This window comes from Lissotriton helveticus, chromosome 2_1 (genome assembly GCF_964261635.1).
Source record: "Lissotriton helveticus chromosome 2_1, aLisHel1.1, whole genome shotgun sequence".
Classification (NCBI taxonomy): Eukaryota; Metazoa; Chordata; class Amphibia; order Caudata; family Salamandridae; genus Lissotriton; species Lissotriton helveticus.
Genome location: NC_136059.1, coordinates 1,453,246,447 through 1,453,268,140, shown reverse-complemented (window position 1 = coordinate 1,453,268,140; position 21,694 = coordinate 1,453,246,447). Strand labels below are relative to the sequence as shown.

General features: G+C 43.8%; 1 protein-coding gene across 4 annotated transcripts in view; it reads left to right on the top strand.

The window, feature by feature from the left end:
• Nucleotides 1-21,694, top strand: part of SEPTIN11 (septin 11) — a 606,565-nt gene that overhangs the window by 162,411 nt on the left and 422,460 nt on the right. For all 4 annotated transcript variants that reach the window (XM_078676377.1, XM_078676379.1, XM_078676376.1 and 1 more), the window contains exon 2: nt 21,514-21,634. In XM_078676377.1, the coding sequence (XP_078532503.1) occupies nt 21,514-21,634 (121 nt within the window). The remainder of the gene's footprint in view (nt 1-21,513; nt 21,635-21,694) is intronic.

Below are 21,694 nucleotides of genomic sequence, written 5' to 3'. Positions count from 1 at the left end.
AACTCATCATGGCTACGTGGACTAAATCACTGCAAATAATGACTCCCGCAAGTTAGAAGAGGCCCCAGTGTCTATGCTCCTATTAACAGACAAAACCTTCTTGTTATCGCAAACCCGAAGGGTTTGCAGTTGCTACTGGATAATTGTAATGAATATAGCAAAAACAAGAGATTGGAAATTATTGTAAATAGACTAAATACATGGTGATTAGACCTCATAAGTCCTTCAGAGAGAACTTGTGTCTGTGCCAGAAGAGGCTTGAATATGTTGCTAAGTTCAAGTATTTGGTTATAATGCTTGATAGTAAATTATCCTGGACTCCACTTATACAAAAGTGTAGAGCCGTTCTCCAACACAGGGCCATGGCAATACTCAAAAAGCATCAGACAGTGATAGCTAGAGCCAGCTCTCCAGACATTTAAAGCCTATGAGTCAAAAGCACAGCCAACGGCCTTATATGGTTCTGAATTCTGGAGAATAGATAACGCAGAAAAACTGACACTGGGTAAGAAGAAAGATTTATGGTCCTTATTACTTCCCCAAAAGTACTCTGCTTATGCCTCTTTTTGGTGATGTAGCTCTTAAGACAGTGGAGCATGTGGCAGCCTGAAGACCTCTGTTTTATTGGGTCGCTGATTATATAGAAATTAGGGACTGTTGCTTATACAGGGATTACAGAATTACATTTAATATATTGAGAATGCCAAATGTAGTGCCTTTTTGATTTTATTAAGGCCAGTGCATATTTACATAATTTGCCTTCCGGTCAATTTTGCAGGATCAATGTGATATAGCATAAAGGACAAGTTTAGTACTGTAGGCTCTTAACTAGAATCTGAGGAGAATGATTACCTACTGCTTTACTAAATACTATTAGCCTCCTCCTTAATAGTGTTTACTTTAGAATTTTCTGTGACAAAAAGCGTTTCCCAAGAGAGCCTGTTGTGTAAATGTATTTGTGGATAGCAGTACTCTCAAATGAAATTAGCAGGTGCCCACTGAGTCTCCAACTAATTTTTGGGTGGGACCCTACAACTGCATGGTTTTCAAATTAAAGTGTGATTAACTTGTGGTGAATTCAGGGCGCAGTAGCCACCCAGCCTGTTTGGAAAGCACTGTGACCCAGTCAGAAATTATTTGGACCACCATATTGTCAACATAATATAATACTGTGATACGGTGACCTGAAATAAATCACACTGTAAGTCTGAAATTAAGTAAATAATGGAGAGGGGTGAATAAGGAGGCAACACTGTTTGAACCCCTAACTAGTAGATATATGTGGTTAGCAGTTTCATCAAATACTATTTCAACAGTTTCCCACGTACCACTGTACAACTTCTTACTAGGTTCTGGGTAGGGTGACCAGATCGTGCGACCCAAAAACCGGGACATTTTGCAAAAATAAAGGAAGGACTACACATTTACATCAATAAGTGCCTAAGAATGACAGCCCTCATCCCAACAGAAACACAGAAGAGGCACTAACAAAATAAATAAAATTCAATTTTTAAAACCAGCATCTTACCTGTTCATTAAATGGCTTACTCATGAACAGCTGATTACTAGCCCTGCTTTGGAACACTTAAAAAAAAGTGCCTCTCACTGTTTTCAGTTTACCCTCTCAAAAAACCGGGACATGAGCCACTTTTACTGAAATCTGCCGGTACAACTATTGAAAACCCAGGACCGTCCGGGCAAATCCAGGACGCCTGGTCACTCTTGGGGAACACCAAAGTTCCTAGCTTAAGTCTAAGAAGGAAACGGTCAGTGGTGTCAACGATTTCTTCTGGGGCTCTGTACCCACAGTAGAAAGGATGACTTGACATCCACAGTATTTCACATACAAAATTAGTTCATCTTTACAAAAATAATCTGTTGACTGATTCCGGTAGAAGCCAGTTCGTCTTTCCTTCAGCTCAGCCTTACAGGGCAGTTTAAGGGATACCGTGAAAAATCTTTCTTGGGGGCTTAACATAGTAGTAGTTAGGAGGTAGATGCCTGGCACCACCCCTTGGTACCTGAAAGCATAGGCAGTGGCGAAACAAAACTTGAGGGGTCCTCCCTGCAGAGTACCTGGAGGGGGGCCCTCATAGTCTACTTTAGCCAGTACCAAGGCAGATCTAATCATTTTCCTGGCTTCGGAGGGAATAAAAGGAAACTTTTTTTTGTGATTCTAAGGATGTAAAAACAAGAAGAGACTACAGAATTGACATGATATTTGTACAACAGTTTTTGGGTCTCGCTGGCAAAATGCATCCGCAAGGATGCATGTGTCCAGCTGGAGACGTATAGCGATCAGTCTGGGGGGAAGGAGGACAAGAGGGTGTACGAGCTTTTTAACCTGGATTCGTGTGCGCGAACGCGCACGTCGCCTCTGTCCACGCGTGCGCACACAGCCAGCCACCACACGCGCGCTGCTTACTTTCACTTTACATCCCCCCACCAGTCATCGGATCTTTTTACACACGCATGCATGCATGCATACATACACACACACACACACACACAGACACACGCGCACACACAGGCACAAACACACACACAGACACACTCGCGCGCACACACACACACACGCACGCGCGCGCGCACATTTCCCCCCGCCCCCCCCCCCCCTCACACCACACTCACCGAGTTCTTTTCGTGTGTCCCTCTCTCCTTGGGCAGGCAGCGGCAGGCAGCGGGTCATACTCAGCAGCAGGCGGGGCTCTCCACGAGCACGGGAGCCCCGCTAGCTGACGCGCAAATCTTCCGGCAATCTTCCGGCTGACGGGCACAGGAGCGCTTCAGCACAGGAGCGCGGGGTAGGCTCCCGTCGGCTTCCTGTCTTTTTGCGGCCCCGCCCCCGTCCCAACACAGGTTGCCTGGCTTCCTGTACAAGCCGGGCTGCGGCGGTGAGTTTTTATTGTACTTGTCTTCCTTTGTGTCTCAAGCTACCCATTGCACCTTTGAGTTTTGCCAAGCACCCTGCATTCACTCTGCTCCTTATGCTCGGTTTTCATTTTGTTCTTCTAGTTGTCCTAATTTCCTTCCGCAGTTTTATAGTATTGGATATTTTGTTGTTCAAGAGTGGTGTGTATTTTCTGTATCTGTTTATTATTCAGTTACGAAGAGGAGGTGGCGCCATTTCGGAAACTTGTCAGTGGACAACCTCTAACATTTCTTATCTGGGTGGACATGTGGCCTCCAGAGCTGCACTCTGATCTCAATGCTGCTCCATTTTGGGCTTTACAGTTTGCTTTTCATATTATTTAATATTGTTTTCTCACTAGTTTTGTATATCAACATATGCATTTGCTGAATATTGGGAAAAGGATCCCGTAATATATGTGCCTATGGGCTGTGTGCCTTTGTCAGAGGGCTGCATGGATGCTGCCGTCTTGTCACTTGGATAGGAGATATAACAACACTTTTTCCAGAGCTAACTCATGTTTGGGTTTGCAGTCAATTACTTTTGCATGTGTTCAAGCATTTATTGCAGAACTTTGAATGGAAATATAAACGTTCAGGTACTCTCTACCCAGAAAGTGTCTTGTCAGCTATCTAGAAGTGCTGGCACTGTCAGAGTCAAAGTATTGTAGCAGTGCTGAGAAGTGGAGGCGCTTTCAATACAAATTAAAAAAGTGCAGGTACTCGGGACCCAACAGTACCTGCCAATTTAATTTGCATCCTGATTGTCGTTTAAGCTCTTAACCTGCCCCTGGCATATAAAAAACAATCTCCCTCTCTCTCTAGCACCCCCTCGCCCCTCTACGTCTGGGCAAAGGCTGTTGGGCAAAAAAACAAACACTGGGGGTTATTTGCAGAGAGGTTTTCTGAAGGCCACAACATGTGTACTCAGTGCAGAATGGCCAGCTGGGGCACGCAGACTGAAACTGCCCTTTCAGCCTCTCTTCCTCGGGCAGCTGGAGACCTCTTTTTTTGTAGTCACGCGTGGCGGGTCTCGTATGCACTGGAGGTGGGGGGCACTGGGGCGTGACGGGCTGATAAACCGATCCTGTTTTTTTTTTTACAAATCCCATTTTCTTTTATGGCCATCAGTTTGACCTCAACACTCGAGGTCCCAAAAGCTGTCTTTCAGACGGGGTGGTTCCTGCCGTCTAACAGCATCTCGAGGGTGCATAGTGTATCAGAGCACCTTTAGTCACCAAAAGCTCAAAAATGCAGACCATTATTGTGATCTTGGACACGCTGGTGTGGACTTGGCCTATGGGCTATCGAAATCGATTAGGGAGGTAATAAAATACATTTTTTGGGACAATTGTCCTTTGAAACCTTCTTAACAGCAAATAACACAAATAGCTTAAAAACAATATAAAAAAAATATCAGATGTCAAATGCTGTGCTCAATAAAAAGTAGAAAGAGGGCAATTTCCTCCGCCACATCATAACACATTTTGTACGTTAACGCCCTAACCGGCCCTGGGTTTAGCATAGTGCTTTTTTGTCTTAATGGAAAGAAGACCCAACCCTTCTTAGCTTCTCTTTCTAGATCTGCAGCAGAACTCCTATACAGGATTACATAATTGGAGACCGAAACATGTAAAGTCTTGGCAGACATGAATCGCCACCCCCCTCCTTCCATTCTTTACTCAATTTCCTGCCTCCTCTTTACAGTTAGATGCTACATTTGCTGACTTTTTTTTCCACAGTTTAGACCCAAGGGGGCACTTCAGTGAAATTATTGTAATGCTTGTTCTTTTTTTAATTTTTATTCTGTACTCATCCCAGCCCTGTGCCTAACACTCGTCTGAGACTTTCTTTAAATGCACAGCAGTTCATTTTGGGATTTTCCTTGAATCATCTGCCAGTAGACTTCTCTGTCAGTAAGTGTGTCTGAGTCACCATCTCCATGCTGTAATTGAAGGTGAAAGCCATTTTGTTTCTATGATCTGTTGTGGAGCAAACCATTAGTGCTGTTAAAATGAAGTGAAGGAAATTGATTCCTGTCTTCTGTGAAGAGGTCTCTGAGCTGGCAGATGACATGCAATGTGTAACCCTGGCTGGATTTAGAAGCCCTTGTAAAAGCCTGTGTGTGGTCAGTAGTTTAAGAGCTTGAGCAGTTCCCGACTGGTTGCCTCCTCAGATAAATGGAGCCCTCTTCCCATGAAGAGAAAACAGGCTAGATAAAGATCCCTTGGTACACAGGGCCCATCCTCTGCAGGTTCCTCTCCCTACATCTCCACACAGAACCAGAAGACACACCGAGGACTAAATCCCCCCTTTTCCACGTTGCTTGTGGCTTTTTATCTCTTTCTGTTCCATGCAGCTCCCCTAAACAAATGCACTGCAAAGAACAGGTCATTTTACCTGACCATGTATGGGCGTAAAATGAATCGTTCAATCCGATATCTTCCTGATACCTAATGTAACCTTTCTTTCCATCATACTTGGAATTGGCTTCTCAGTGGTATCCAAACGATAAAAAAACATAAATAAATCACTGGGGTGCAATGAAATGCTCCAATGCTACTCACCTCTCTGGATGATTTGTGCCAGGCCAAGCCAGTTGCTTGGTACCAGAGTTTCGGAGGTGGCAATCACGACTTGCTGCTGAGGGAACATCTTGATGAAGTCACCAGACATGTATGCTATTGATTCATAAATGAGGGCTATGAAAAATGATTGGTGGAATGTGAGACTAAATCTCAGCCACTGGTAAATGCTCGTGGGCCACATCTTAGTACGTTGTTTATGGCCCACCAGGCCTTCTCAGACAGGAACCAGTCATATACCTCTACCACGCTGCCCCAACAACAAATGCATCTTAACAATGCATTTCTTTACCATGCATGCCTTTACCACGCAACTTCATGGTAAAGGCATGATAGGTAAAGGGATATGCGTGTTAAAGATTGCGCCCCAGCCTCCCTGCCCTGATCACTAAAACCAGGCCCCACGTTCTAAAAACTAACCAGGCCCCAGACCTGCCCTTGAACCCTAAAACTGCCCCTAACCCTTTAAAACTGTCCTTCCCCCTAAGCCGCTATAGGTATCACATTTGCGAAAGTTATGACTATTGGCATTGTAAATAACAAAGCTATTAATTTAGCTATTTAAAAAAAAAAAACCATAAATATAAACTTTGCCATTTACAATACCAATAGCTCAAACTTTCCTAATGCGAGACCTATTGCATTGCAAATGCTTGTTCATCTAGGACAACACCAAGATTTTTGGCCTTGGTGACTGGGACCCGAAGCTCACCAAGATTCTCTGGCCACCAGCGGGAGGACCAGACAGGAGAGAGGTTACCAAAAACCATCACCTCAGACTTGGAGGAGTTTGGTTTGAGGCAATGTCTGAACAACCAAGCACTGTTAGCCAGCATGCCATCGTGAAAGTTAACTGAAAAGTTATCTGCGTTCTTATGAATGGAGAGAACGATTTGGGTCTCGTCTGCATAAGATGTGAGTGCTAAACGACAAATTTAATCACTCGAGCCAAATCGGTCACATAAATGTTAAAAAGTGTGGATCTGGTGGAAGAGCCCTGCGGGACTCAACAGGAAAGTGAAAAGGAGGGGGGATGTTGAAATCGCCCAGCTTGACTATTTGGGCTTGGTTGGATAAAACGTATGCTAGCAAAGATTTGGCCTTGTTCCTAATGCTTAGACAGAAGATACGGTTGATCAGAAGCCTGTGATCAACCGTATCAAAGGCCCCAGATAGGTCCAGTAGGACAAGTGCAGTTGCCCCTCCTTTATCTAGTGTGAACCTTATCGCCTCAGTGGTTTTGATAAGAGCAGTTTCCGTACTGACCTTCCTAAAGCCGAATTGAGTTTTGTCCAGCAAGTTATGGCCATAGATATATTGGGCCAGTTGATCATTCAAAATCTTTTCAGCTAGTTTGGCAGGCAACCGGAGACGCACGATGGGCCGATAGTTATTAGTGTCTTCTGGGTCGAGGTTAGGTTTTTCTTAATAATGGCAGGATGGATGCCTTTTTCCATTGTGAGGAATAAATACCTGATACAAATGTAGAATAATAAATCTTGCCCAGGAAGGACCCGATGAGCTCCGGAAACTCCTTCAGCGCAGTAGGCGGACACAGGTCCAGGGGTGAGCCTGGTTTAGCAGTCCTCACCAAGTCCGTTCCTTATTCAGAGGAAATTTGCGTGAGCTGTCTGAAAGAAATACTTTCTGGTTGCTCAGTATGGGGTCCAACTGACTTGTGGTATCAAAGGAGACATTAAAGTTAGAATAGATTAAATCTACTTTAGCCTGAAAGCTGAGCGCTAAAGAGTTACAGAACGATTGTCTTCCTAAGTTGGCATGGCTACTAGCAGGAGCCGCAAGTTTGGAAACCACCTGAAACAATAGTTTGGTGGAGTCTTGAGAAGAAGCAATTTCCCTCATAAAATAGCTACTCTTCTCCTACATTAGGAGACATTTATAGTTGCCAGCGCTAACTTGTAAAGAGATTTCTCCTGACTATTGTAGTCCCAGTGCTAGCGTCTCTCTTGTTTTCTGCAGCGTTGTTTCTCGAGCCTCAAGGCCTCGGAGTACCTTGGCCTGCTCCCATTCAGTAATGCATGCTACATTATTTTAATCCCCTATAGCCATGAAGCTGACTTACACCGGAGCTGTCCTTACCACTCATCCAGGATATCATTTTATTCCACATTAGTTCTCAGGATGTATGTCTATCGACTTTAGATACATTGGAGTATAACCCATCCTTTATGTATCACCAGATGTTTGTCTTTGACTTCTAACATTTGATTTTGGTCAGAGAGAAATATTAATTATTAAAAAGTTTAAAGGAAACACTTAATTGTGAACACATGTTGAGCTCTTGTAGATGTTCCTTCTGAGTGTTTACTATTACCTAGGTATGATTTCTCTTTATATCGTCCCACTTATTCATATAAGACCATTTAATACTTCATTTCCAACTGAATTGTAGAAAGTTTGGATGCCATTCCCTGGGAATCTGAAATTGTCAAAAGTAATTTCTCAAACATACTTTTCTCGCTCATTGCTGGTACACTATGTGTAAGATGCAACACCTAATATTTATCTTCCGCATAGCACAGTTGCTTAGATTCATCAGTGTGAAATAATGTTTCCATTGTGTGATAATTTATTTTTTAAAACAGATTCCAAAACATTCTGTACCTACCCAATTTTAATTTATTACAAGCATTGGCAAAGCTAATAGTTCTTTATCATGAAACCTACTGACTTTGCCAGTGCTTTTTATTTTTTGGTTGAAGGTCACCACTAATGCGTATGAGTTTTATATTCGAAGATGGCCACATCTGCAGCAGTCATCGTTGTATGAGATTTGTAGAAATAGAAAGAAATAGAAAGAAATTCAGTGATGCCAGCTATCCATGCAGACATGTGGATGGCCATCTTGAAATGTTTATAAACACGTGTTAAGATTGACACTTACTGATAGAACGGTAGGAAAAGGAGCTGATGGTACAAGAAGATACTGGGTGGGAGTGGGTAAAGGGATCGTTGTCTATAAGAGGAGCACACAAGCATATGGAGGAAAGCCATTGAATTAGGAGCAGGGAAGTGAGACAGACAACAAAGACATCAAACCAGGAGCAAAGGGCTGAACCAAAACTCACTCTATTTATATGTAATTCACTGGAAACAATTGGTTTGTTCGACAGATCTCTAAAGCTGTCTGTAGGTGAGTCCTAAAAAAGGCCCCATGTACAGCATTCAAGTGAACTCTAGGTTCAAATGTATAGGGGTATGGGCCAAGAGGAAGGAGGTAAGGCCTAATCTGAATGCAGCTTTATCCTAGGTCTTAAGAGTTTGTGGCTGTTGGTGTGGCAACATAAGTATCAGGTATTTCCTAAACCAAATTATATACCAAAGTGATCTGCTGAATACTACACTCTCCATGTGTGTCCAATGCTGATCATTTTCTATCCGGAAACAGTCAATCACTATTCTCAATAGAGATGCTTTCATAATACATTTTAAAATTGAGCAATACCAGTTCCCACTGCGATTTGTGACTTTGAAGAAGTCTAATTGGGCTATGGGGAGCCAACCTCTCTACAAAAAACGTACTACAGTTTGTAGCAGCAGCAGAACAAACTGGGTTCTACATCAATTGGAACAATCCGGAAAATATATAATACTCTACGAAGACTATTTATCTGAATAACATTAAACTACCTATCCACAATATGAAAATAGGGGACCATCTTTTAAGACTTCTGTGTATGTCTGCTAATAAGATTGGAAAATTTGCCTTGTAAAGTTTCGATACACTTGGAGTGATCCTTTTACCAAAGTATTTGATATTGATAGAAGTACATCTAAGATAAAGATTATACTTTAAGTGTTTTACCTCATCATTCTTGAAGGTCACGTTAAGAATTCAACAAGTACTCCCAACCCCCTACAGCACAAACCCTTTGGCTGCGGGTTTACAGTACTACCTCATATATAGTGGAAGGGCAATGTCTGCAGTGAGGGTAATATTTGTGCCCATGTGTTACTGCTGTTCAAACTTGTATTTATGGTTCATTAATGCTAAGCCTTTATTATTAGGGTGAGCTCTTGTTAATGCTGTTCAAACTCGTATTTATCGTTCATTAATGTAAAGCCTTTATTATTAGGGTGAGTGCTTTCGCTCTAACTTAATATTGTAAGATTGGACTGCAGTACCGACAGTTATTCCAGTATAAAAATGTTTACAGGCGTTTTCAAAGTTTAGCAATATGTGGCTATGTGTAATACTCCCAGAATGCTCTCTGATTAGATGCAAATATTTGCTAAAGCTTGAAAGCAAGATTGACAGTTCTTTGCTTTCAAAATAAAATGTTCACAAAAAAATGCAAGTAGGAAAAAAACATTTAGCTAAACTACTGTAAAATTTGAGGTACCATTTCTTTGCAGTATCATTTAGTAAAATGTGTTGATGTATACGTATTTACCCAAAATATATATAATGGAAAATCAGTGTAACCAGTTTCAATAAGATATGGGAAACACAAATAAACAAGCATTGGCAAAGCCAGTAGGTCAGAAATTGGTGTTCAGCCTTTTGGTTTCTCAATGCGCGACTTGTTTTGGCATGGCTTTTGTAAAACCTTATTGGTGTGGGAGCTGCCAGGCCCTCACCATTATAAAAACATTGGCAAAAAGCAAAAATTGTTTTGGTCTCAAAAAGCGCACATTGCCACAGTAGTTCCTGGCACTGTACAAATCTGCTTTGTGTGCTTATATGCTCCTTGTGAAAGAGCACAATGCTGTTACTCACAGCAAAGCCAGTTGATAGACAGAGAGAGAGAAATCATTTTCATAAACACAAAAGGTCATGGTTGACGCCAGACCTAATTAGGGGCCAAATTAAAAAAGAAAGTCTCAAAAGTGCACCATGGTATATTCCTTGCAATAAATGCAGATATATGGCTTTCGTGAATTCACAAGAATTTACAGAAGTAGGCCAAGAAATAGTACTCCTAGAAATTATTTGTGAACTGCATTTTAGCATGAGCAAATATGTGTGTGTAAAAATGCTCATGCCAAAATCTGAGTGTTTGCAAGTTCACTTTCCCTCCAACCACTTTTTTCACAACACTGGAAGAAGTTTTATGTCAACCATTGTCAGGAGTAAATTTCTAACCTTTTTCCGTATGGGAAAAGATTAGATAAGTGTTGGTAAAAACCCTTAAACCATGCAAGCTGGTAGGTTTGCACAGACTCAAAAAGACATTCCAACCCTGGAACTATTGCTTACCTCTAACTTCAGCCACAGTATGTAGATCTGCGAAAAAGTGGCAACATAAGGGAAGTGATAGTATTCAAACTCTACTATGGTATGAACACTGGTCTAATTAGAGAGGCTATATCAGAGCTCTTATATAATGAGATTTCTGCCATAATTTGTCACTGCATTACATGGCAGAAAAGGGACAAGTGGATTTTGTTACAGGACAAGTAAATTTATGAAACAACCTGTCCCATGGACAAGTAGATATTTTATTAAAGTCCACACCCCTGAAAGACCTGTGACAAAGTGCATCTAAACTCCCAGTAAACACAACATACAATATCACTAATAGGAAAGTTGTACAAAGAATTCTTGAAGGACCGGATTCTGAACAACACTCAGAGAATAAACTTCACCTAAGGGGAACGCTGCATTGCCCTTAGGGCATTACAAATCTACCTTTCATGTGTTTTTGTCTCTCAACTACCAAGTTGAAGTCTCTCTAAACACATATAAGATAGCCACTCTGTCCTGCTTTGTAGAAGTGGATGAGTACAATGCGATAGGATGTGACCAATGTTTCATTCTGAACTTGTCACACAAGTGAGGTGCCCCTATTGTATGCACTCTACATCGGGCTGTTCTTTCACAGGGGCTTCCAGATAGCATTCTTCTTAGAGAGAGCATTTGACCTCTCGCATTATGCAAAACAATATGGACCGTCTCCAAAGGCATTTCTGAGTTCCAAAATGTCATGTACCCAAGTTCTCAACACAGCTTTCAAGAGGGACAATATCCAACAGAAATTGTAATTTAAAGAAGGCAGGATTAATAATTGCCTGTATTGAAATGAACCACTCTCCCCTCTAGCCTCCAAAACAAAACAGGTTAAAAAAATACTCAAAGCCCTACGAAGATGAAATCAATGGGAGCAAATCACTATACCAGTAAAGGCTCCCGCAGGTATATGGAACCTACTAAATGCTGAAATATCATACCCAAATGGGCAATCTCAAATTCTTTGAGTTGAGGTAGAGGAATTGAACACAACAAACCTTGCCAATCCCTGCCCATCATACGAACAATGATCTTTGCTAGAAATATCTGCATACCTATTTCTGAGTGACAATTCAGTAAAGCTTTCAGACCTTCTCTGGAAGATAGATAAAACCCCTTTTAATAGCTACTTGTGCATTTCAGGAAAGTGAATCATTCACCTTATTAATCAACTGGCTGGTACAGAGGGCTCCCTCCCTCTTTTCCATCTAGAGTCATTTCTCCTTTGTGCTTGTGATTTTCTCAAGGGCCTCATTGACTTCCAATTCGATAATGTCAGTTAGGAGGATGATTGAGCAGTGGCACTTCCTCCATCCTCATCTCCTAGTGTGACATTCAACAGGTTGCGGCCTTAGATCTCTCACTACAATGATGGGTCTTACTGTTTTGTTTAAACACAATGCCACATAGAAAGGTGCATCGCCATCTCTATCGAATCTCATCCAACTCTAGATTTTTAGGTCTCGCCTGTCGATGCGCATGCGCATCGAGCTTGCGAGACTATGGGGGCTTAAACAGTCTTTAACCAACTTCAAGGAATCGTGGCGATTCCTTGCAGTGCCCGTGAAATTCAAGCTCAATGCGCATGCGCATTGAGCTTAAAAGCGCGTGCACATGCCCCCAGCCGCCTGCCTTGCATGTATTTTCCCTCAGGCGCACTCCTCCCACACCCCCGCTCCGCCCCCTCCCCTGCCTGCCGTGTCGCATTTCTTAAGTTCCCCCAGCCGCACTCCAGACCCCTGCTGCTTTCACACCCTCTCCCCGCTCCGCCCCCTCCCCTGCCCGCCGTGTCGCATTTCTCCTCCCCCTCCCCTTCTCTGCCTTCCCTCCGTCTTGTTTTTTTTTTTTACCCGCTCCGCCCCCTCCCTTTTCCCCGGAGTCACTTATTCCTCTGAAGAAATGACACAATGCTTTTAACAATCTCACAATTTGCACTCGTGTACCACTACCCCCTCTCTTCTCCCCCTTCCTCTCTCTCACTACCCCTCCCTTCTTTGTGTGCGCACGCACCACGTGAAATCCCAGCGAAAAGTTAGCAGCGCTGAAACCCTCCCAATCTCAGCCCGCCAGAATCGCTCTGGATGAAGGCAAAGCTTCTAGTGGCTCCCTAAGCTGTTTTCCTCTTACATACTCGGCTCAATCAGCGCTGCCGCACGGAAGCCTTTTTTTCCATTTATTCCTCTCCGCTCCGCCCCCTCCCTTTTCCCCGGAGTCACTTATTCCTCTGAAGAAATGACACAATGCTTTTAACAATCTCACAATTTGCACTCGTGTACCACTACCCCCTCTCTTCTCCCCCTTCCTCTCTCTCACTACCCCTCCCTTCTTTGTGTGCGCACGCACCACGTGAAATCCCAGCGAAAAGTTAGCAGCGCTGAAACCCTCCCAATCTCAGCCCGCCAGAATCGCTCTGGATGAAGGCAAAGCTTCTAGTGGCTCCCTAAGCTGTTTTCCTCTTACATACTCGGCTCAATCAGCGCTGCCGCACGGAAGCATTTTCTCCATTTATTCCTCTGAAGGAATGACACAATGCATTTCCCGATCTCACAATTTGCACGTGTGTAGTTGAAGTTGATCCCAAAACATGCCCTTTCACGTGAAAACCATTTCTTCTCCCTTTTTCACAAGCGAGGGATCATCCCAGGTAGGAGGGACCAGAGGGAGTAAGAGAACCGCAACGCCTCATTCTTTTCTCGAACCCTCACTCTCTCTCTGCCTGCATTGCTCAGGTTTCCCTCTCGTCTTTTGTCTAGATCATTTCCATCTGCCACTTTGCAAAGCTGGTTCCGTCTCTTTTTTGCTTTCCTTTTCACCCGTCTCTTTTCTGTCATTCTGTATTTTCTGTTTGCCTCTCTCAACTACAAAGAATTTGACAACTATAAAATTCACACACAAACATATAAGCCCCTTCATACAGACTCATGAACACTTTCACAGAACAGATGCACCCCCCTCCCCCACCACAAAGCGCGTCCGCTTCATTACTTCATGCGCGGCCTCTCCTTAACCTAATCTACCTCACCATCTATTCTGTGTTGTCAGACTGGAAGGCACCTTCGATGCATCTGCAACTATTTGCTTGACGTCCTGTGCGCTCCTCTCATCCTGTGTCCTACAAGTCCCTTCTTTTATTTTAATTAAATACCGGACCATTTACTTGCAAAAAAAAAAAATACAGACTGCAAGGCGCCTTCAGTGCATCTGCTACTATTTGCTTTAACACAAGCTAACACTTTACCATACTGCACTTCCTGCTTTCTCCCTCCCTACCTCCCTTTTTCTTGAGTCCCTTCTGCTTTAGCTACATGCCACTACTATTTGCTTGCCATCTTTCGTGCTCTTAACCCTCCCTTTCTCCATTAAGCCCTTATTGTTTTTTTATAATACATCATACCATTTGCACACAATACTACCTTACTCTTACGCAACTGCTACTATCTTCTTCTCTCCCTCCCTGTCTCTACCTACTACAGCATCCATTTTAATATAACAATTTGGAGCTGTACTGCAACTTTTGTATTTCTACTACTTCTCATTATTGTTTACTTGTTTTTATATGTTATTACAATGCTACAATTGTTAGTTATTTCTGTTAAATAACACGACAACACACAAAAACAATTTAGTTCGCCTCTACAAATATGCTCACATTCCTTTTGCCTTCCATAACTTTACTATCAACAAGTTGCTGCTCTTATATCTTTTGCCCCCCACTCTTCCTTATCCATACTCTGCCATTCACCCATACAATCTTCCTTCACACACACAATACTTTTGAAATAACTTTCTCGCATATTACCTTTTAGCACTCTATACTAACAAGCATTTTTGCTGCCTACTCCCACAGTCCCCCGCAGCCCAAACTCACACGTTGCACAAAACTCCATATTGTATTAAAATAGCGTGCCACTTGCCAGCCGCAATTAACCTCCTGGTCCAAGTACGCCCACCCCTCCCCTGGAGGGTTTGAATGCGCATTGTTTGTGTTGAGGAAGGTCACGTGAGCACTCTCTGCAACAGCCCACCCCCAAAAGGCACGTGCTCATCTCCCAGCTGGCTGCTGCTTTGACACAGGCCGACACTTCCTGCCGTGCGTTCCTTGCCCCCACCCCGAAAGAATTTGAGATGGCATGTTTGACCTCCGACCTTGCTTATCCATCCCAGTCCTCTTCTGTTCTTAATTTCAGCTTCTATACCCCTGCACACCAACTGTTTGAAAACCACGTAGGGTATACTTATACTGGGTTAGACTTTGGCACGTCAGTAATGGGTTTATGTGGTCAGCGGAATCTTTTTGGGGGTGGAAATAGGGGAAGAGGGTGTTATGCCAGGCACCCTTTGGGGCCTAATTGCCTCCTTGTGCTTTCACCAACACATCCACCATCACCTCCACATCCACCACCACCACATCCACCACCACCACATCCACCACCACCACATCCACCACCACCGCATCCACCACCACCACCACACCCACCACCACCACACCCACCACCACTACATCCACCACCACATCCACTACAACCACCACCCCATCCACCACTACCACCACCACCCCATCCACCACCACCGCCGCATCCACCACAACCACCACATCCACCGCATCCACCACCACCACATCCACCGCATCCATCACCACCACATCCACCATCACATCCACCATCACATCCACCACCACATCCACCACCACATCCACCATGACATCCAACGCCACATCCACCACCACATCCACCACATCCACCACCACTTCACCACCGCATCCACCACCACATCCACCACTCATCCACGCAACGCCACTCACACACGCAACGGCACTCACACACGCAACGCCACTCACACACGCAACGCCACTCACACACGCCACTCATCCACGCAACGCCACTCATCCACGCAACGCCACTCATCCATTTGCAAAACGAAAAAGGTCAAACTCTTCTATTGCGAGACCTATTGCATTTTCAATGCTTGTTTAATGATGAGTTTAAATGAATGTCATCTTTGGAAAGTAGTTATGGAAATATCTTGGAACAGCATGCTTGAATGATCCCAGGAAGTCCGCGTTTCTTCCTTGAGTCTTGCCACTTTCAATACTGTTTCCTTCTCTGTCTTTTCGACATTTCTGAACAGGTCTCTGTCCAACCCAATAGACCCTATCCAGTTGTATTTCTTGTGACTGTCTTCAAACAAGGAGGAAATCAAACCTAACATAAAGGACTGGAAATTAGTTCCTTCTGACCCATTCTTCAGACCTTGGGCATGTATGTTTTCATTTCTCATGTGATTTTCAACCTCGTTGCTCCTGGAGAACACACTGATGGCCTTCATGCACAAGGAGACTATCACTCGTATTATGCCATTCCCCACAGACTCCTTCGGTTTAATTTTGTTCTTCAACCCCATTACTCGATCACCTATCGCATCAGCATCTTTTCGAAGTGCCTCCATGGCAGAACTTATGTCAGTGTGCCAAGAGTTCTCATTAAGGTCCACTCATAGGTATTTATTTTTTTATTGCCAGGCTGTCCAACATGTCATTCTTAGTTAAGGCCTTTGTGAAACCCTCAAGAGAAAGACGTCTGCTCACCACTCACACTTCCCATCATCTGTGTTTTTAGGGGGTGTTGGAAGTGGGGTGGCTGAAGACGAGAGATGGATGAATTTAATTGTTAACAAACATACTCACTCTCAATTTCCTGTCCCATGTCACTGGGATTTTATTACTTTAATCCCTCAGGCTCCTTACTCCTACACCTCTTCTCCCTCACAACTATACATGCAAATTATCCACTCCTTCCCTCCTCGCAGCTCATTGTCCTTCTCTAGACAGTGGTGCCCTAGAGCTTCATTTAATTTTGTTGAGAGGGACTCTTATGCCATAACTTTTGGGAGGAATTTTCTATGGGAAGTGCAAATACTCCAATCCTAAAGTTTTAAGAGTAACGTAGGTTCCATGCCAACATGAAACTCTATAGAAGCACCAGGCAGAATCTTCCTTCTTGGAAATTGTGATTTCTGAGAGCAAGACAGAAAGCAGAGCAACCAATGAGATTGGTTTAGAGCCTTTTTAAGAGAGCAAATGGGAGGCTGTACATGATGCGGTCTGGAAGGGACAAAACTGGACTTCACCCAGATTATGAAAACAGTTGGTGCTACCTAGTTAGAAGTTGTAGTGTTTGATATCCCGCCTAGTCAATGTAAATATATCTGTCATGTTCAGGGTTTAGGATGAATGTTAGCGCCTCTCTTCCATCTGTTTCTGCCACGTACTCATTGCTGGAACTGGAAGAGTGTGGGAGCCAAACAAGTGCAAAAGCAGTTTAAAGATGAGTGAACATGAAGCATTGCAAGAGGAAATGTGGAGGATGTTACAGTGGGGACACAAAACAGTGGGGTGTGGTTAGTAAGGGCTAAGGAGGGGGTTGGGCAGATAACAGTGAGGCATAGAGATCTGGTGAGAAGAGTGGACAAAATGTAGTGAGGTGAAAACCGAAGGAGAGCTAGAGGGAGACAACGCAGGAGGAAGTAAAAGAGTGAGTGAGGCCTAGAATGGAAAAGGCCATAATTGAATTAAGATGGAACAGCATGAAGGAAGAGGAGGCAGGAGGAAGTGAGACTATACACAGTTGGAAGGCTGCAGGGGTTGAGAGGACAAGAAACAGAAACAAATTGGAAGAACCGTGGGTGGCTAGAGGGGAGATGAGATAGTGATCATCATGAAGGAGAAAACTGTGTTCATTAAGGTTACATGTTAGACTTTTGTTTGTTCATTTGTTGAAGCAAAAAGAAGATTTCAAGTAGAGTATATGAATCATCATGTGGAGTAGGTGAGCCATTATGACCTGCATTGCCAGTTATCTTAAAGACAAGCTCACCAAAGAAGTAGTTAGAAATTTAAATATCCCCCATTTTCAATCAACCTATGATGATACTGAATGAGTGAAGCAAGAAAGCAAACTTCCTAGAATTGTTCTCTTCACTTGGACAGCCTCCTCTCTATCCATTATTTCTCCCACACATTCATTCCTTGCTCCTTCGCCCCGTTATTTCATTATTCCAGCAATCCATTTACATTCTATCCATCCATCCATCAGTCCACTCATTCATTCATCTATTCTTTTATTCATCCATTTACTTTCACATTTCCATCCATCTGTCCATCTTGCTTATCTTCCATCCATTTATCCCTACAATCTTTTGTCCATCCTTTCATCCACCTTTCCTTCCAACCTTTCACAAATTTATTTCTCTTATCCCTCCATCCAACCTTTCATCCTTTCACCCTTTCTTTTTTGTTTTCACCCTTCCTTGTTACACTTTTCTGTTTCAGGTTCTAACATCAGTTTATTTTTTTCTATCTTATTTTGCTTTACTCGTTCACTTAGGGCAAGATTACCAGAGCATCGGTGCAGTGGCTACCCCCACTTAAGCTGCCAAAGCTGGGGGTTCCATAAGCTACTGAAGCTCACCATCTCTGGTGGCTCTTGATACACCAACAGCTGGGCTGCCATCACACTGGAGACTAACAAATGTAAAAAAAAAGGGCAGTATGCATTTGTTATCTGTGCTCCCAGGATCTATAACAACATCCCCTTATCGATAAGGACCACCACTGGCTGCTACATTTTTTATGAAAGAGTTGAGGACGTACTACCTCTTTATTGAACACTACATCACAAAGCAGTAACAATCCAATTACCAGCTACCCCTTCTATCACTTATTGACTGTATGCTTGTCTTTGGCCCCGTACATTGCTCCTCTGCAATTTTGGCTAGGTTAACATTATACAGATCCCACATATGCGCATCCATGAATTTGAAAGGTCTACTTTGCTTTTTAGACACTTGCTGTCAGATCCCATTCTAGGAGCCACAGGACAAAGAGGGGGTATGATGCCCCAATCTTGGTGGTTGAGTTTGTTTACCACTGGTGGCCGGGGATCTGCCCTACTGTGGTTCTGCAAACAGTGCCAACTACAAATCTTTCCACTCTTGACTCTCAGAGTAGCAAGGGCGTGCAGTCTCAGTCTTCTTAAGGAGGTAGTGTCGGGGGGCAAGACCTGAGAAATGAACAGTCAACCAACAAACACATTTTCAATGAAACTGCATTTAGGATCATAAACTAAGTAGCAATAGGCAGTGAGACACTACACCTCCTTCTTCCTGCTGGTGTGGGGATCTTCTCTTACTTCCGCTATGGCCGTGACTCCATAGCGATAGTCCCAGACACACAATGGGTTTTAGGCAAAGATTAGGCACTGTTGCAAATAACTTAATTGCTTTACCAGGCAATTTGTGCAGTTTCAGTTTAATGTCTCTTTACCCCCTTCTCGGCAAAAGTCTCAGTGAGCATGTCAGACTCATGTGTACACATTTTATTGTCTAGTTCCTGGTGAGGGTTGGGGCTCATGACTTACCTGCCAGGTTCTGTAACAGTTTGGGTAGCACGGTGGGAGCAGACTGGCTCCCTCCTGCATGGCAGCAGTTTCTTTCAGATGTAGATTGAACTGGCAGCCTTGTTTGGAATGATGGCCGCAAAGGAAGTTGGAGGGGTCAGACCTGTGCAGTGACGCTTATCCTCAGCAGCAGCAGTTCTCCTGGCTGGCTATGGAAGTGTCTTGGATTGGCAGATGTTGCCTACAGGCCGGTTTTCTTGTGATGGTATCCTTTAGCAGTAGCAGCCTCAGAACCCATTGAGCTTCTCACTTGTGCATAGACATGGTCAATCCTTCAGTGTCTGCAGCAGCAGCACCAGTCTTGCAGCCTGCAGCAATATACCAGGTAACTCAGGCAGCTGTTCAGGTAATGCCTCGTGCTGCTTACACTGGCCACATCAGAGTGAGCGAGGGACACTTCCAAGACATGTCACTACTGGCATACTCATTCCTTCTCTCAGCAGGGACGCAGTCTTCTAGGTACTTCAGGCTGACCCTTAGCTTCTCCATCAGAAACTGCAGACTCCAGGTGATGTTCCCTCCCCTCTGGGAGATTGGCTGTCAGGCATGTGCCCTGGTTCCAATGCAGCTGATCAAGTATTCTGTGGAGCACTACTTCCTTGGACTGAATCAAAGTGGGGTTGTTTGGATCACTTTCATACACTTTTTCCATGCAGGGATGTCGATCCACTGTCTAAGGCTTTAGAACCAGTTTGGGTCGGATTCGTATCCTGCTCCCCAGACACAGCTTTTGTGTAAAATGATGTCTATCAAAGCAGGTAACAATGAAACTGGCAACAAACAGGAGTACCCAAAACATGGGCACAATAAAATGTGAGTTCTCTGCATCTGGATGTCATCACCCTGCCGGAAGCAGTAATCATGGACAAACAAAAGAGAGGACCTTGCCTAGAAACCTTTTCATCTTGATTAGCAGAAGGTGCAGTTCCACCTCTCACCCCTACCATCCACGAAATAGCAGTGCTCAGGAAGACCTAATCCACAGTCCTTTGCTAACAAGGACTTCCTGGAATTTCTAAAGGTAGCCCTGCTTCCATCCTCCTCCTCACTTCAGTGTATAGAGTTCCAGTCACAGGCATGCTGGCCTTACACTTCCAATTTCTGGGGAAGCTGTCCTCGCTCTCCAATCCGTTGCCATGCTAAACTAGGGGCATCCATAATGGATTCCCAGTGGCCCTAGTATTCAGACTCTCACAGCGCCCAACTACCATACATGTTTTACACATGTACTGCATATAGACACATGGCATTGACACTGAAAGTCACTGCAATGTGGTAGGTTCCACATAAGAGGAATCAGTCACCCTCACTGGCACAGAACAAAAGGTCTGGTCATACTATAAATTCCCAAAACATTGTACACTGTCACCAGTGCTTTATGTGACACACCCATACCAAAGGCAGTAGTCCATTGCCTGATATGATGGCATGCCTGGTGTGGCCACCAGGTCACAGGGCATTTCCTAGACCTCCCATTGTTGGGGGCTGGCCTCGGTCTGTGCGGACATGCTAGAATAGCGTACACTAGGGCCAAAATAAGCCAGGCTACCTGTTTCATATGCAGTCTGACACTCAGGGCAGGAGTAGACATCGAATCACCCCGCAGGGGACAGTCCCATCCCAATACTTGCCAAACCACCATTATCCAAACTTGCATAGCATAAACGCAATATTGTGGTAGTGATGGAAAATATCTTCCAGGTGGCCAGCGATTAACACTCTTTTCTCCGTAGAGCCATCCTCTCAAACACACATGGTCCTTGCGAGACTTGATTTTAGTCCCCTTTTAATGTATTCAAAACCTAGCAGACAAGTGGACCCTCTCATTGACATTTAACCACTTCGATGCTCATGACGAGCTCAGCTCGTCATGAGTTACGGCGCTCGTACGCTGATGACGAGCTGAGCTCGTCATGTAACGCGGGTTTTAGAAAAACGCAGCGCACAGCGGGAAAACCGCTAGCGCGCATGCGGTTAACAACCGGTTGATTTCCACTGTTAATAATGTTTCGACTATGCTGAAGCCCTAGTAAATAGCAGAATTGTGTTCATGCATAGCTTAAGCGGTTTAATCCCAAATAGCTCGTCCTTGCAATCTGTTGTCTTTCTTTGTGGGCGTATGCTACGAGGTATAAAATGTTCAACAGTCAACGGCTTTAAACTATTGGTCAGCATTTCTTTTCATCTGTTTTTATAAAATACTTTACATAATAAAGCACTGACATGCATATGATAACAAGTATTGCGATATCAATCCAAACTTAAAGACGAATGAAGTTCTTTTAGATCGTAAACAGTGTTCTCCTCTTTACAGACTCCAAACACAGACGTTCGAAATTCGGGCTTGTCTGGTCATGTCGGTTTCGACAGTCTTCCGGATCAACTGGTCAACAAATCAATTTCACAAGGCTTCTGTTTCAACATTCTGTGTGTTGGTAAGTGAGACTAGTGCATTTTGCTTATATGTATTAGGTATTTTGTTAACAATATGACAC